At 39.2% G+C, this 15,630-nt stretch overlaps 1 protein-coding gene and 1 pseudogene across 1 annotated transcript; one reads left to right on the top strand and one right to left on the bottom strand.

Moving 5' to 3' along the window:
* Positions 1 to 2,525: 2,525 nt before the first annotated feature.
* LOC130236730 (serine/threonine-protein kinase pim-3-like) lies at positions 2,526 to 4,434 on the bottom strand. Its single transcript, XM_056467481.1, has 8 exons — positions 4,416 to 4,434; positions 3,949 to 4,155; positions 3,753 to 3,835; positions 3,588 to 3,638; positions 3,141 to 3,510; positions 2,836 to 3,015; positions 2,666 to 2,748; positions 2,526 to 2,570 (listed from the first exon to the last, which is right to left on the bottom strand). Exons 1-8 carry the CDS (start codon positions 4,432 to 4,434, stop codon positions 2,526 to 2,528), a joined length of 1,038 nt encoding a protein of 345 aa, XP_056323456.1.
* A 5,529-nt stretch (positions 4,435 to 9,963) lies between these two features.
* On the top strand, positions 9,964 to 15,277 carry LOC130236728 (serine/threonine-protein kinase pim-3-like; annotated as a pseudogene).
* The last annotated feature ends 353 nt before the right edge of the window (positions 15,278 to 15,630 follow it).

The raw sequence follows: 15,630 nt of genomic DNA, 5'->3' as shown, positions 1-15,630 counted from the left end.
GCACTGTTCGTATCAAGTGCAGAGAGTTTGCAAGATGGAGGAAGAGAGTTAGAAACAATGGTGGATAGTCTAGTGGGTGAGAGAGAGCGTAGGTTTCTGCGAAAGGCAACTAGAGTTGGAGTGTGTGGCGGCTCAGGAGTAATGTGGATGTTGAGAGAGAGAAGGAAATGATCCGATGTTTGTAGTGGAGTTACTAGTGTTTGATCAGCGAGGCAATGTCGAGTGTAAATAAGGTCTAGTTGATTACCTGATTTGTGAGTAGCAGAAGTAGGTGCTCTTTTGAGGTCGAAAGATGCAAGCAGAGTCTGGAAGTCAGCAGCTTGAGGTCTTTCAATGTGGATGTTGAAGTCACCTAGCACCAACAAGGGAGTGTCATAATCAGAAAAAGATGAGAGAAGAACATCCAGTTCATCTAAGAAGTGACCTAATGTACCCGGTGGGCGGTAGATGACAACCACATTTATGCGGAAGGGGTGGATAATGGTGACTGCATGGAATTCAAAAGAGCTGATTTTTGGCAGGGACTGTCTCTGAGTGAATTTCCATTCTTTGGAAATCAGTAGTCCAGTCTCACCCCCTCTCCCTGTCTGACGAGGAGTGTGGGAAAGAGAGAAATTAGTAGAAAGAGCTGCATGTGTAGCAGTGTCCTCCGGTCTCAACCAGGTTTCAGTTAGAGCCATGAGACTAAAGTCAGAATTAGTGGCTATGGAGGTAATAAAATCTGCTTTGTTAACAGCAGATTGACAATTCCAGAGGCCCACAGAGAGAGAGAGTTGTGAAATAGAGGATACATGAATTGATCGAAGGTTGTGAGGGTTGCGCCTGCAGCGTACCTCCCGTGCTCTGTGAGTATAAGTAACAACAGGAATTAGTAAACACATAATAAAGTGCAAGGAAAACAATAATGAGTGCAGAGATAAAGTAAAATAATAAAGAAAAAATACTCAAGTGCTTTGTCGGTGTCTTTACTCTCGTTGGTCTTCACACGAGGCGGGCTTCACACGAGGCTGCCGCGACCGCTGCCGCGGTGAGACTAGTCGCTTATATACACCCCCGAGCGCTTTGCTGATTGAGTTCAGCTGGACACGCCTCCGAGAGTAAAAACACCCGAGATTGCAGCGGCGGGGGCGCGAAAAACCTCCGGTTCGGCACACAAGCTCTTACAGTAAACAAAGGAAACAGTGGCTAAAGCTTGCTAGTACTAAACACAGATAGCAGAAAACAATTTTAAATGTCAACAACCAATACACAACCAGCTGAAACAACTCTAAGTGTTCTCGAACCAAACACAGCAACTGAAAAACAGGTCTAAATGTACTTACTCGGTGTTGCTCTCGATGCTAAAGTGCTTCTCCTGCTAGCTAAACCTAATGTGTTCAAATATATAGTGTTTACCTGGCGTTTGGACACGCCTCCAAGTTAAAAAACACCCGAGATTGCAGCGGCGGGGGCGCGAAAAACCTCCGGCTCGGCACACAAGCTCTTACAGTAAACAAAGGAAACAGTGGCTAAAGCTTGCTAGTACTAAACACAGATAGCAGAAAACAATTTTAAATGTCAACAACCAATACACAACCAGCTGAAACAAGTCTAAGTTTTTAAGTTTTAAGTTTATAGAATATATAAAAAAAACATTCATACATTCTGTACAGGTTTAACCGGCTTCAAGTTTCAAGTCATTTCCAATAATAACATATTGGCTGATGCTTCGCTACATAAACATAGTTTACTGGACATTAAGGCCAATTCACACGGATGTTTGGTGTGAAAACCAACTCAGATCAACGACAAAACACACCAACAGGGGTAACACTGAACCTACAAACTCCAACAGACTTGTTTGTTGCCGTTCGGCTGAGTGGTGTAATGGCCTGTAAATGTAGCTTTGAAATGCTACATTTATATTTAGATGAAAGCAGTAATGACAAAGTAACTGCTGTAACTGGGTATAAAATAAACTTTATTGTTCATTTTTTGATTACTGTATTGGACAGGATGTAAATAACCTTGTTTCTTATACTATGTAGTTGTTTTCATTTCCTATTCTGCTGTTCTCAATTAAAACCACATTAATTTGTTATTTAGTGATGTCTGTCGCCACCTACTGGACTTATTTGGTATCTAAGTATTTGACAACTCTCATTTTCCCAAGTGGTGCTCACTGCAGAGCCACTTGGGTAGAGCTGAGCTCCAACAAGGGGGAGCTTGAACCCCAGCTCCTCCGTCCTTGCACTTCTTCTACGAGTGATGTCACTGGGGGTTTGGGTTAGGGGTGGGGTGGGTTTACGCATTAAAACAGCTTACAGGAGGAGGAGCAAGAGCTCAAGCTCTCCCTCGCTGGAACTCAAATGGCTCTGCAGCAAGCCTGCAGCTGCCATATTATAGACTAGCTGTGTGTGTGTGTGTGTGTGTGTGTGTGTGTGTGTGTGTGTGTGTGTGTGTGTGTGTGTGTGTGTGTGTGTGTGTGTGTTCAGCTCCTCCAGCTTCACACAGAGCCTCACAGACGCAGAGGAGGAAGTTCAGGATCAGGATCTGTTCTCCTCAGTTCCTCTGCCACTCCTGCTCTCCTTCTACAAATCATTGACAGCATTTATCTACACTGAACCTGACAATGCAACCCAAGCCATGACTGCTTAATTCAGATAAGTGTAATGTCACTAGCCACCTGTTCAGTGCACTCAAGATCATCTAAGCTGGGCCTATCAGTCGGCGCTGCACTGAGACACCAGCGAATCAGCTGACGGCACTCTGTTACACACAACACCGTCTTCAGAAACACACAACACACTTCTGCTCGCTCGCCACACCATCTCTGAATGTATCTGAATCTCTTACCTGTTGACAAGCTCCTAGAGAAGGTCAGTGTGCTTCTGGACGTGACCCTCCGTGCGCCTCTGAAGGGGAAACAGTCACACAGGATGTTGTAGAGCGTCACTCCTACTGACCAGACTGTAGCTGGAGTGGCATTGTAGCGATGTCTGCAAAACCACTCAGGAGGAGCGTATGCAGGAGTGCCTGAGAGACACAAGAAGACCACAAACATCTGCTCAAAATGCTTCAGTACAGACAAATTCCCTTTAGTTGATCAGCAGAAGTTCACAAACATCAACAGAATGTTTCCTTCTGTATCTCAAACTCACCTGCAAAGTATTTGTAGGCCGATCGCTTCAGCAGATCACAGCCAAAGTCCAGCAGCTTGATGTCCTGGGACTCTTTGGAGATCAGCAGGTTCTCTGGCTTGACGTCCAGGTGAAGGACACCGTGGGTCTCGCAGTGTTTCAGCACGGCGATCAGCTGCACCAGCACTTTCTTGGCCAGATGCTCATCCAGACAGCCGTTCTTCTCACAGAAGCTCTGGAGATCTTGACAAGGAGCCGGACGCTCCAGGATCAGGACGTAGCGTCTGGGACGGTCAAACCAGTCCAGCTGCTGCAGGACACTGGGGCAGGCAGGAGCTGAAATGACGCGGGTCATCAATGCCACCTCCAGCAGCAGCCGACCCCGACCGTCCTGCAGGACAAACTCTGCATTATATCCAGGACCGAATCAAACACGGCAAACACAACAAACTTCATACTGCAACTTACAACTTTCAGTCTCTCGTGGCTCTGGTCCTTCGACACATACTTGATGGCCACCTGCAGACAGAAAAAGCAGAGTAAATCACACCTGCCTGATTGTGACACATGACATTTACTGACAGAAACATTTCTAAAGCATGTCTGAATGAAGGAGGTAAGAAAATGTCTTACTGGCAGTCCATCAGACCTGCGGATCCCAGCAAACACTGAGCCAAATCCACCTCGTCCCAGCAGCGGGCCCTTCAGGTACAAGTCTGCAACACAGAAGAGCAGAAATGAAGAACAGAGAGAAAACATGCTGCAGTCTCTTTAATGACAAATCATTTACAAACTGAGCCATAAGATCTGGAAGATGAGCTGTGCTTACCTCTGCGAGAGCGTTTAGCCGGTCTCCTAGACGAGGTGCACCGCCTTTTCCTCTTGCTGCTCCTCTGGTCTGTGGATGCAGAATCAGCCAAATGTGAAGGCAGAGGAGCCAAAAAACTAGGAAGCTCAGCGGTGCCGTCCCGTGTGTCTGTGTCCAGAGCTGCAGTCTGGGTGAAAGCAGCATTCCTGCGGCTGGAGCGGCTTGATGCTAAAATATAAATCACACACGGCAAACACTTTTACTGCTCAGTTTTCTCACACTTTCAATTGAGACGTGCAGTTTTTATTGAGCATCTCTGTACTTTTCCATCATTATAATTGTTTTAAAGAATACATCAAAAACATTGTTTAATAAATCTCTTTTGTTACGTGTTAACTTCTATAATCTTTTTCATATTAGTCAAACATTGTACAGCATCATACAATGACAAACCAATGACAAACAAATGAGCAATTAAAATCACTCACCTCGTCTTTCTTCACCCATGTGGGACATGGACAATCTCCTCCAACCTGCAAGGAAACAAGAAAACACAGATAAAATAGCAAAATAAACTAAAAACAAAGTATTTAAGAAGAAAAATAAGAACAAAAGCAAGTGAAACTGAAAAAAACAACAACATAAAAGCGTTTAAAGAAATAATCAGAAAATAAGAACTAAAATTAAAACCAATCCAAGAAAATGTGCTCTTTCAAGTAAGTCTTGTCTCAGAAATGCTCGAACAGCTTCAGAAATCTCAGGATTCACACAGAAATGCTCTACAAAAGTCGCTTCGTCTCTCAACCAACAGATTGCGATGGGTTTGAATGTTTTTATATGGTCAGAATTTATATCATAACACGCGTTGCTATAGCAACTACATTTGTAATAAGCGTTACCTTTAGTGCATCCTGACTTATTTTTATGTTTGATGATTTTAACCCATGGAATTAATGTAATGGAGTAAAATCGTTCACTGCTTGATCGGGCACTAAGATTTAGAGTATCTGTTTATTATTTAAAATAAAGTTTATTTGTTTAAAATATCTAAAATCCGTCTAGACTATCTATAAATCAGACTAGTTCTCAATAAAAGTTCTTGTTGTGAAATTAAAAGAGAAATTAAATAATTTGATCAGGATCATTTTTAAGAGGCCAATCAGCTTTTATCAATACTGCGTCATCACTGGAGATAAATCTTTACATTTATCCAAAATCTCACAGAATTTAGAGTGAATAAAGTTTGAAAACAGAACTACGCTGATCTATAAAAGCTATCAACTTAAAAATAAAAACGCTAATGTGAACACCTGTCCTCGCACCTCAGCATAACAAAATATGCATACGCATAAATATATTTTAATATCTTTTTTTTTTTTTTTTTTTTTTTTTTTTTATTAAAGAATGCAAATATACAACCACAATCAGGAGATCGATATAAGAGACATACAAAGGAGAAAATACAAATTACATTAGCTGCAGAAAAGAAAAGAAAAAAAAAAAGAGATTAACAAAACAAAGGAAGGGGTGAATAAATTATAATTGTATAAAAGTGTATGAAATTAAATTAAGAGCATTGGGAAAGCGTTCTACCTCAAATCAGAGTCCGTAAACAGCAGTTCTTCATATAGGACCAGGAATCTGACACATTTTTTGTTTTTACATATACGGAAAGATTTGAGCAGTGAGTCAACTTCAATCAGAAAATGTCGAAAAGTAGGGACTGAAGCCATGCATTTTTGCTTATGTATAAAAAATTTTCCAAACAAGATAAAAAAGTTGAAAATAAATTCTTTAGATTTATGTGAAGATTCTGAGTAATAACAAATAATTTCTTTTAAACTAAAAGATTGTGCAAAGGTAGGAGGGGTGTTTAAATAACGATAGAGGTCAAACCAAAATTTCTGAACAAATTCACATGTACAAAATAAATGTATTAAAGTTTCCTCATCCTTACCACAAAATGTACAACTACTTGGAATATCAACATATTTGGAAACAAATGAGTTAGCCGGATATATTTTATGCAATATTTTAAAGTGAATTTCTTTAGTTTTATTAGGAAGGAAGTATTTATGAGGCAAAAACCAAGCTTTTCTCCAATCTATATTATTAATTAATGCAGCCCAATGAAATTTGCCTCGCGGAGCAATACGATTTCTTTGCTGAAAAATTAATTGAATATGCTTATTATTGCATTTCTTATCATGAAAGTCAATGCCTTCCAGTACTAATGCTGATTCTTTCATATTTTTTGTATTGTATTGCATATGACTTTTGACCAGATGCATTAATCCTGTAGGTATAGCTTTAAGAACAGTATTATATTCTCTAAAGGGAATAGGAAAGTCATGAACAGTCATAAAGCGCTCATAAGATAGTAAATTACCAAAATCATCAAATAAAGAAAGTAAATAAATTATGCCTCTATCAAACCAGTTAGGATAAAAAAGAGATTTATTTCTAACAGTTAAATCTTTATTATTCCACAAGATAGTTTTGTGGGGTGAGAAGTTGTGGAGGTAACACAACTTCCATGCAAGAAGAGCCTGCTGATGAAAGCTGGCTAATTTAACCGGAAGTTTACTATGCAAGAAATTACATTTTAAAATAAAGGAGAGACCACCGATTTTATTAAACATATAATTCGGAATGAAAAACCATATAGAATTTGGATTTAATAAACATCTTTTAAGCCAATTTATTCTAAATGCATTGACAGATCTAAAGAAGTCTATGGCTTCAAGTCCCCCCTCACTTCTACATTGTGATATCACATCATTTTTTAATTTGTGGGGCCTATTTTTCCATATAAAGTTAAAGAGAATTTTATTAATGCTTTTAATAGTACCATCATTTGTATACAAGGAAAGTGAAGGGTAGACAAAGCGAGAAAGACCTTCCGCTTTTGAGAGAAGAACCCTCCCATATAGAGATATATCTCTTTGTAACCAAAGATTAAAAATATTTTGTGTTGTCTTTAATCTACTACTAAAATTAAGATGTTGCCTGGCTATTAAATTTTGTGATATGTAAATGCCTAAATACTTTACTGAGTCTTTAACTGGAATACCTTCAATTATTTTGTCATCACATTTATGCAAAGACATTATTTCACATTTAGATAAGTTAAGTTTTAGTCCAGATGCACATGAAAAAAGTTTAACTATCTGAGTGGCTTTAAAAACTTGATTTTTATCTCTTAAAAAAAGCGTGGTGTCATCTGCTAGTTGAGAGATTTTGATCTCCCTGTTAAAAATGGAAATACCTTTTAAATCCTGGTTATGCATAATACTCAATGATAATAATTCAGTAACCAAAATAAATAAAAGTGGGGAGATTGGACATCCCTGTCTGACACCGCGTTTTATAGAAAATCTTTGTGAGGTGAACATATTAATTATGACGGAACTGGTGATCCCTGTATAAAACATTTCAATTATATTAATAAAAGAGGAACCAAAACCAAACTGTTTGAGAGACTGCAGAAGAAACTCATGCTCAACGGTGTCGAAGGCCTTATAGAAGTCCAGAAAGAGTAATATAGCTTTAGAATTTACAAAGTCAGCATAATCCACCAAATCTAAAATAAGTCTAATGTTATTACTAATGTGCCTACCTTTTAGAAAACCTGACTGTGTTTCTCCTATAATATTATTGATCTTAACTTTTAATCTATTCGCGAAAACCAAGGCCAATATTTTATAATCCACTGTAAGAAGCGTAATAGGCCTCCAGTTATCTATTAACAGAGAGTCTTTCCCGGATTTTGGAATTAGAGAAATAATGCCCTGTTTCATCGATGAAGTCATTTCTCTCTGACTAATGCATTCTTGATACATGCAGAGCAAAGGGCACTGTATTAGGTCCCAGAAATGAATATAAAATTCAACCGAAAAACCATCAACGCCAGGGGACTTGTTTTTCTTCATGGAAAATAATGCAGATTTAATTTCCCCCAGTGTCAAGGTGGCATCGCAAATATCTTTAAAATCATCATCAATAGGGGAAATGTGATTATTAATTGTTTTAAAGAAATTTTCACAACTATCTGTATTAAATTCAGAAGTATAAAGATTACTATAGAAAGTAGAAACAAAAGTAGAAATTATTTTTGGATCTGTACATTTGGCATCATCAATATTGAGTGCTGTTAATGAGTTTCTCCTGCAGTTTCTTTTCTCTAAAGCAAAAAAATAATTGGAGTTAGTCTCTCCTTCCTCAAGCCATTTTGCTCTAGATCTAACAAACACCCCTTTAGCCAAGTCCAAATAAGCCTGATTAATTTGAATATTTAATTCCCTTAAATGCAATTCTTCTTCTGGAGTTAGTATTTTTAGCAATAAAGTATTCATTTCATTCAAGAGATTACATATTTTAATGTTTTTAGATGCTTTCAGCTCTTTGCTTCTTCGAATAGCAATCTGTCTGGCTTTAAATTTAAAAAATTCCCATTTTGTTCTATAACTATCAACAGATTTTTTGGAAAATATACCTGAAAATAAATCTTTAATATTATCATTAAAAGAATTATCCTTTAGAAGGGAATTATTAAATTTCCAATACCCACGCAAACTTGGGAGTTCATTGGAATTGCCAGACATTTTTAATATAATTTGTTTATGATCTGAAAGGGGAGCAAATGAGTGAGAAATATCATTTACAAATTGAAGAGCTGAAGAGGAGAGCAAAAAGAGATCAATTCTTGACTGGTAGGATCTATTTTTATTAGACCAGGTGAAGTCACATAAACTAGGGTGAAAAAAACGCCAGGCATCTGTTAGGAAAAATTCTGAACATAAAGCTGAAATATTAGTATTTAAATGAAGACCATCATTGTTCCTGGGAGGAAATCTATCCAAAGTGTTATCAACACACTCATTAAAATCGCCACCTAGAACGATAATAGAATCCGGGTATTTAACAATTGTTTCTTTTAGTTCCAAAGTTATTTGAGAAAATAAAGATTTATTATCTGATCTAGAATTACAACCGTAAATATTACAAATAATAAAGTTTGAGTTATCCTGTTTAAGTGATAAAATAATCCATCTTCCATCATCAGCTGATTTTGTCCCAAGAATTTGACCTTTAAATTTGTGAAATAACATTAAAACTCCAGCAGAATGGTTAGAGCCATGACTACAAATGATAGTATTGCCCCACTGATTTTTCCAAAATTTAACATCCATTTCACATGAATGTGTTTCCTGAAGTAGAATTATATCAGACTCACTGCTCTTACAAAACAAAAAAACAGCTTTCCTTTTTATAGCGTCACGTAAACCCCTTACATTTAAAGACATAACAGAAAATGAATTAAACTTATATTCCATTAAATATTAAGAAAAAGTATACCTCTTAGATTTAGATCGAAAAAACTGACTGAGATAGGAACAACATATAACCGAGAACAATTCTTAAATGCAAACGTAGGTTAATCGCACCATTGCACATTACTGTATTTATATAAGAAAAAATGAACTGAATATCAATTTAAGGATAGCACATCATTAACTTCAATGGCGAACTTTGTTATTTAACCTTTTTAATTATTCACATGCTAAATCAACGGAGAGTAAGCATACTACATACTTACTATTCATTTCCTCATCAATTGAGAATAAAGAAAAAAAGACAAATCACTTAAAGTTATGACAGGTCACGTCATCGGAGTCATGGGAAAAGAGAGAGAGAAAAAAATCTTCAGAGATGTGATAGTAGGTCTACTAAATCGCCCTGTGAAAGACCAATCTACTTCACATCAACATAGTTGTATCTTTGACCGTCTATTAATGCGAACGAACCCCGAAAGGATGCTTTTTTGCCGTCATCTCTGGCTTTTTTAACAAGAGGCCACAGTTTTTCTCTGGCGACCCGATCTTCTGTTGAAAGGGCTTCCGTGATTCGCAACTTGTTGTCGATAAGGAATTTGCAGCCTCTGGCGGATTGCCAAACGAGGTCGCGAAAACGACGGAGCACAAACAAAACGATGATGGATCTGTGAGAGCCGTCCCCTCTTTTAGGGCCAAGACGATGTACAATGTCAACAGCGGCTTCGAGATCATCGCTGATGCCAGGTACTACGTTGCTGAGAATATCAATGACCCTCTTCCGAGTATCTTCTCCCTCCTTCTCTCTCACGCCATGTAATTTTAGAGTCCATTTCCAACTGTAGCGCTTGGTTTCCCCAATTTCGACCTTAAAGTTTTTATTTGATTTTTTAAGCTCCTGAATCTCCGAAGCCACCGCTTTCAGAGATTCCTTGTGCACTGCTACTTCTGTAACGAGCTGGGAAACAGTGGAGGACAAAGATTGAATCTGCTTAGCAGTTGATCCAGTGGTTATTTCGATCGCTGAAATTTTCTGCAACATCTGGTCGTATTTTCCAGACAGCTCGCGAATCGCCATCAAAATTTCCGTTGAACTGTCATCCCTGTCTTGCAGTTTTGCCTTCTTAGAAGCAGGCTTTAAAGGAGTATCGGGAAGCGGGATTGCAAGATGATCATTCATATCTGGTCGTGAGTCAAACCAGTTGTTGTCTTCTGTATTCTCCGATGAGCTTATGTCCAGTGAGCGAGCGATACTAGTTTCATCACTTACAACAGTTTCCATAGTAGGCGCACGTGTTCTCCCTTTAGAAGTTTTGTTAATTTTCTTTTTGCCCATAGAAAGTTCTGTGCAAGGTGAGTAACGTGGTAAAATATTTATATACGCATTTATACACAAAGATATGTATTCTTACGGCTATATATTGACCTATTTCAATTTTCCTGAAGACACCTCCGAAACCACGTCCACACGTCACGCCGCCATCTTGGCCCCCTTAATATCTTTATTGACCTTCTTCTTCAATGCGGAAGTGAGCTCGTTTTTGCGATTGTTAGAACTTCCGATTCAATTGCCTATGGGAGAAATGACTTGGAATAATAAACGGCAAAAACGGTCAAACTACTTACTCTAAAAACAAGTGTTTGCATGAAAATACAGACGAAGTAAAATAATATAATAAGAAAATATCAGTTTGCAACACCAAGCAGCAAAACGAGCTGTTTTTAACGTTTAAAAATAAATGGAAGTGAATGAGACCGGAAGTTTCGAGCCAAAATGATTCAAATGGCTGCGCCCACTCGTACGCGGAGAATAAGGTAGCACTAAGAATAAGAATAAGGTAGAATATCACTCTTGAAGTTTAATTTCTATTTAACATTATAATTAAATAACACATCAACGTCATAAGACCATGATTACATACGAAATGCTTGAAGCCTAATTTATTAATACTTTTATTATTATTATTATCATTATTAATATTATCATCATTATTAATTTTTTATTATTATACAGGTCATTTTATTAAAATTAATTTATTAAAACTGCTTTGGCCATACATTCATTACGCGATGAGTGACGTCAGGGACGTCAGTCACGTGACCTTTCACAATGTCCTGCTTTAGCATAATTCGGTAATAATAACAAATTTTGCGTAAATAATAACCTAAAAATGTGATCCTCGGAAAATAATCCAATCATTTTTTTGAAAGGAGCTTATGATGCCTGCAGATCACACGAATGGAGAATAATTTCATCATCGTCCACTTCTTCATCATGGTACATTCATTGTTGAGCTCGTTTGTTTTGTTTTCACAAACTTCATACACTTGAATTCCTGTGAGATTTTGGATAAATATAAAGAATTTTCTCCTGCTAGAATAGGCGATGACGAAATAAAGTTTTGCTGAAAGCTGATTGGCTTCTTAAAATGATCGGTTATATATAGCTATTTAATTTTATAACAAGAGTTTTTAATGAAAACAAGTCTGTTTTACACCCCTTTTGTCTTTTTTTTTTTAAACAGAAATATTAAATATGACCTTCGTTGCACTCTATCAAATTATGCCCCATGAAGTGAACGATTTTACTCCACTTCTTGTCGACTATGAGGAATAATTAAGATTTGTGAAATCGAAAAATTCCATGAATTATAATAATAAAAAATAAAAATAAGTCAGGATGCACTAAAGGTAACGCTTATTACAAATGTAGTTGCTATAGCAACGCGTGTTATGATATAAATTCTGACTGCATATAAAAACATTCAAACCCATCGCAATCTGTTTCTGTGTGAATCCTGAGATTTCTGAAGCTGTCGAGCATTTCTGAGAGAAGACTTATTTGAAAGAGCACATTTTCTTGGATTGGTTTTAATTTTAGTTCTTGTTTTCTGATTATTTCTTTAAACGCTTTGATGTTGTTTTTTTCAGTTTTACTTGCTTTTGTTCTTATTTTTTCTTCTTAATTACTTTGTTTTTAGTTTATTTTCATATTTTATCTGTGTTTTGTTGTTTGGTTGCAGGTTGGAGGAGATTGTCCATGTCCCACATGGGTGAGGAAAGACAAGGTGAGTGTTTTTAATTGCTCGTTTGTTTGTCATTGGTTTGTCATTGTATGATGCTGTACGATGTTTGACTAATATGAAAAAGATTATAGAAGTTAACACGTAACAAAAGAGATTTATTAAACAATGTTTTTGTTATATTCTTTAAAACAATTATAATGATGGAAAATTACAGAGATGCTTAATAAAAACTGCAAGTCTTAATTGAAAGTGTGAGAAAAGTGAGCAGTAAAAGTATTTGCTGTGTGTGATTTATATTGTAGCATCAAGCCGCTTCAGACACAGGAGTGCTGCTTTCACCCAGACTGCAGCTCTGGACACAGACACACGGGACGGCACCGCTGAGATTCCTGTTTTTTTGGCTCCTCTGCCTTCACATTTGGCTGATTCTGCATCCACAGACCAAAGGAACAGCAAGAGGAAAAGGCTGTCCACCTCGTCCAGAAGACCGGCCAAACGCTCTCGCAGAGGTCAGCACAGCTCATCTTCCAGATCTTATGGCTCAGTTAGGAAATGAGTTGTCATTGAAGAGACTGCAGCATGTTTTCTCTCTGTTATTCATTTCTGCTCTTCTGTGTTGCAGACTTGTACCTGAAGGGCCCGCTGCTGGGACGAGGTGGATTTGGCTCAGTGTTTGCTGGAATCCGCAGGTCTGATGGACTGCCACTAAGAAATTTTCTTCCCTCCTACATTCAGACATGCTTTAGAAATGTTGCTGTCAGTAAATGTCATTTGTCACAATCAGGCAGGTGTGATTTACTCTGCTTTTTTTTGTCTGCAGGTGGCCATCAAGAACGTGTCGAAGGATGAGAGCCATGAGAAACTGAAAGTTGAAAATTGCGGTATGAAGTCTGCTGTGTTTGCCGTGTTTGATTCAGTCCTGGATATAATGGAAGGTTTGTCCTGCAGGACGGTCAGGGTCAGCTGCCACTGGAGGTGGCATTGATGACTCGCGTCACTTCAGCTCCTGCCTGTGCTGGTGCAGCTGATCTCGGCGCTGAAACACTGTGAGAGCCGCGGTATCTTGCATTGGGACGTCAAGCCAGAGAACCTGCTGATTTCCACAGAGTCCCAGAACATCAAGCTGCTGGACTTCGGCTGTGGAGATTGCCTACAGAGCAAACAGGTCTGTGGATGATGCAGTAAATATGGGACTGCATTATGCTCTGCAACACCTAGACAGACCAGGGACCTATGTGAGGATCTTGTTTGTTGACTTCAGCTCGGCGTTTAACACTATCATCCTAAAACTTCTCCTGCCCAAATTAACTCAGCTCTCTGTGCCCACCTCTGTCTGTCAGTGGATCAACAGCTTCCTAACGGACAGGCAGCAGCTGGTGAAGCTGGGAAAATTCTCATCTAGTATCCGCACAATAAGCACTGGCGCCCCCCAGGGGTGTGTCCTCTCCCCACTGGTTTTCTCTCTGTACACGAATGACTGCACTTCAAAAGACTCCTCTGTGAAGCTCTTGAAGTTTGCAGACGACACCACACTTATCGGCCTCATTCAGGACGGTGACGAGTCTGCTTACAGACAGGAGGTTAAGGAGTTGGCTGTCTGGTGCAGTCACAACAACCTGGAGCTCAACACGCTCAAAACAGTGGAGATGATAGTGGACTTCAGGACAAACCCCCCTGCTCTCCCCCCACTGAGCATCATGGACAGCATTGTGGCAGCAGTGGAGTCATTCAGGTTCCTGGGCACCATCATCTCCCAGGACCTGAAGTGGGACACTCACATTGACTCCATTGTCAAAAAAGCTCAACTGAGGCTGTACTTTTTTCGTCAGCTGAGAAAGTTTAACCTCCCAAGGGAGCAGCTAAACAGTTCTACACCTCCATCATTGAATCAGTCATCTGCACATCAATAACTGTCTGGTTTAGCTCAGCTACTAAATACGACCTCCGAAGACTACGTCGAATAGTTCGGACTGCTGAGCGAATCACTGGTACAACCCTTCCTACTCCCCAAGAACTGTACTTATCCAGAGCGAGCAGAAGGGCTGCCAAATCACTCTGGACCCCTCACACCCAGCACACTGCCTCTTTGAACTTTTACCTTCTGGTCGACGCTACAGAGCACTGCGCACCAGAACAGCCCGACACAGAAACAGTTTCTTCCCTCAGGCAATCCATCTCATGAACACTTGATGATAATAATTGTGGAGCCAACATCACTACATGCCATACACTTTATACACATATACACTTATTCAACAACACACTTTACATGCAATTTATACATAACAGCTGCACATATAACTTTGTATATAGTAATAAACATGTACATACACTTGTCAATCTGTATATTTGCACTCACTACTTCTATTATTTATTTATTTTTTTAATATATTTATTATCAGTTTTTTGTTCTGTCTCTGTAATCCTGTTGCACTGTAGAAGCTTTGTCATGAAAACAAATTCCTCGTATGTGTGAACATACCTGGCAATAAAGCTCTTTCTGATTCTGAGATCTGCTGAAGCGATCGGCCTACAAATACTTTGCAGGTGAGTTTGAGTTACAGTTCTGTTGATGTTTGTGAACTTCTGCTGATCAACTAAAGGGAATTTGTCTGTACTGGAGCATTTTGAGCAGATGTTTGGTCTTCTTGTGTCTCTCAGGCACTCCTGCATACGCTCCTCTTGAGTGGTTTCGCAGACATCGCTACAATGCCACTCCAGCTACAGTCTGGTCAGTAGGAGTGACGCTCTGCAACATCCTGTGTGACTGTTTCCCCTTCAGAGGCGCACAGAGGGTCACATCCAGAAGCAGACTGACCTTTCCTAGGAGCTTGTAAACAGGTTAGAGATTCAGACACATTCAAAGATGGTGTGGCGAGCAAGCAGAAGTGTGTAACAGAGTGCCGTCAGCTGATTTGCTGGTGTCACAGTGCAGCGCCAGCTGATAGGCCCAGTTTAGATGATCTTGAGCGCCATCCCTGGTTGCACTGAGCAGGTGGCCAGTGACATTACACTTATCTGAATCCAGCAGTCATGGCTTGGGATGCATTGTCAGGTTCAGTGTAGATAAACGCTGTCAATGATTTGTAGAAGGAGAGCAGGAGTGGCAGAGGAACTGAGGAGAACAGATGCTGATCCTGAACTTCCTCTGCTGCATCTGTGAGGCTCTGTGTGAAGCAGGAGGAGCTGAAGACACACACACGCACGCACACACACCACTTTGAGAAAAACAGGGCTAGATGCTAAAAAATTATGACAGCAGCAAAAAAAGAGTTTCAGTAAGGCTACGTTCTCACTGCCAGGCTTAGTGCTCAAATCTGATTTTTTCTCTGAACTGATTTTTT

Source organism: Danio aesculapii, chromosome 10 (assembly GCF_903798145.1).
Source record: "Danio aesculapii chromosome 10, fDanAes4.1, whole genome shotgun sequence".
Taxonomy (NCBI): Eukaryota; Metazoa; Chordata; class Actinopteri; order Cypriniformes; family Danionidae; genus Danio; species Danio aesculapii.
Note: the sequence above shows the minus strand (reverse complement) of the source record. Positions and strands in the feature narration are given on the sequence as shown.

Excerpts from the sequence above, each read along its gene's own strand:
- LOC130236730 (XM_056467481.1), bottom strand. Across the intron at positions 3,836-3,948 it reads GGCTAAACGCTCTCGCAGAG|ACTTGTACCTGAAGGGCCCG; the intron begins GTAAGCACAGCT and ends TCTGTGTTGCAG. Across the intron at positions 2,571-2,665 it reads ATCTTGAGTGCACTGAACAG|AAGGAGAGCAGGAGTGGCAG; the intron begins GTGGCTAGTGAC and ends AATGATTTGTAG.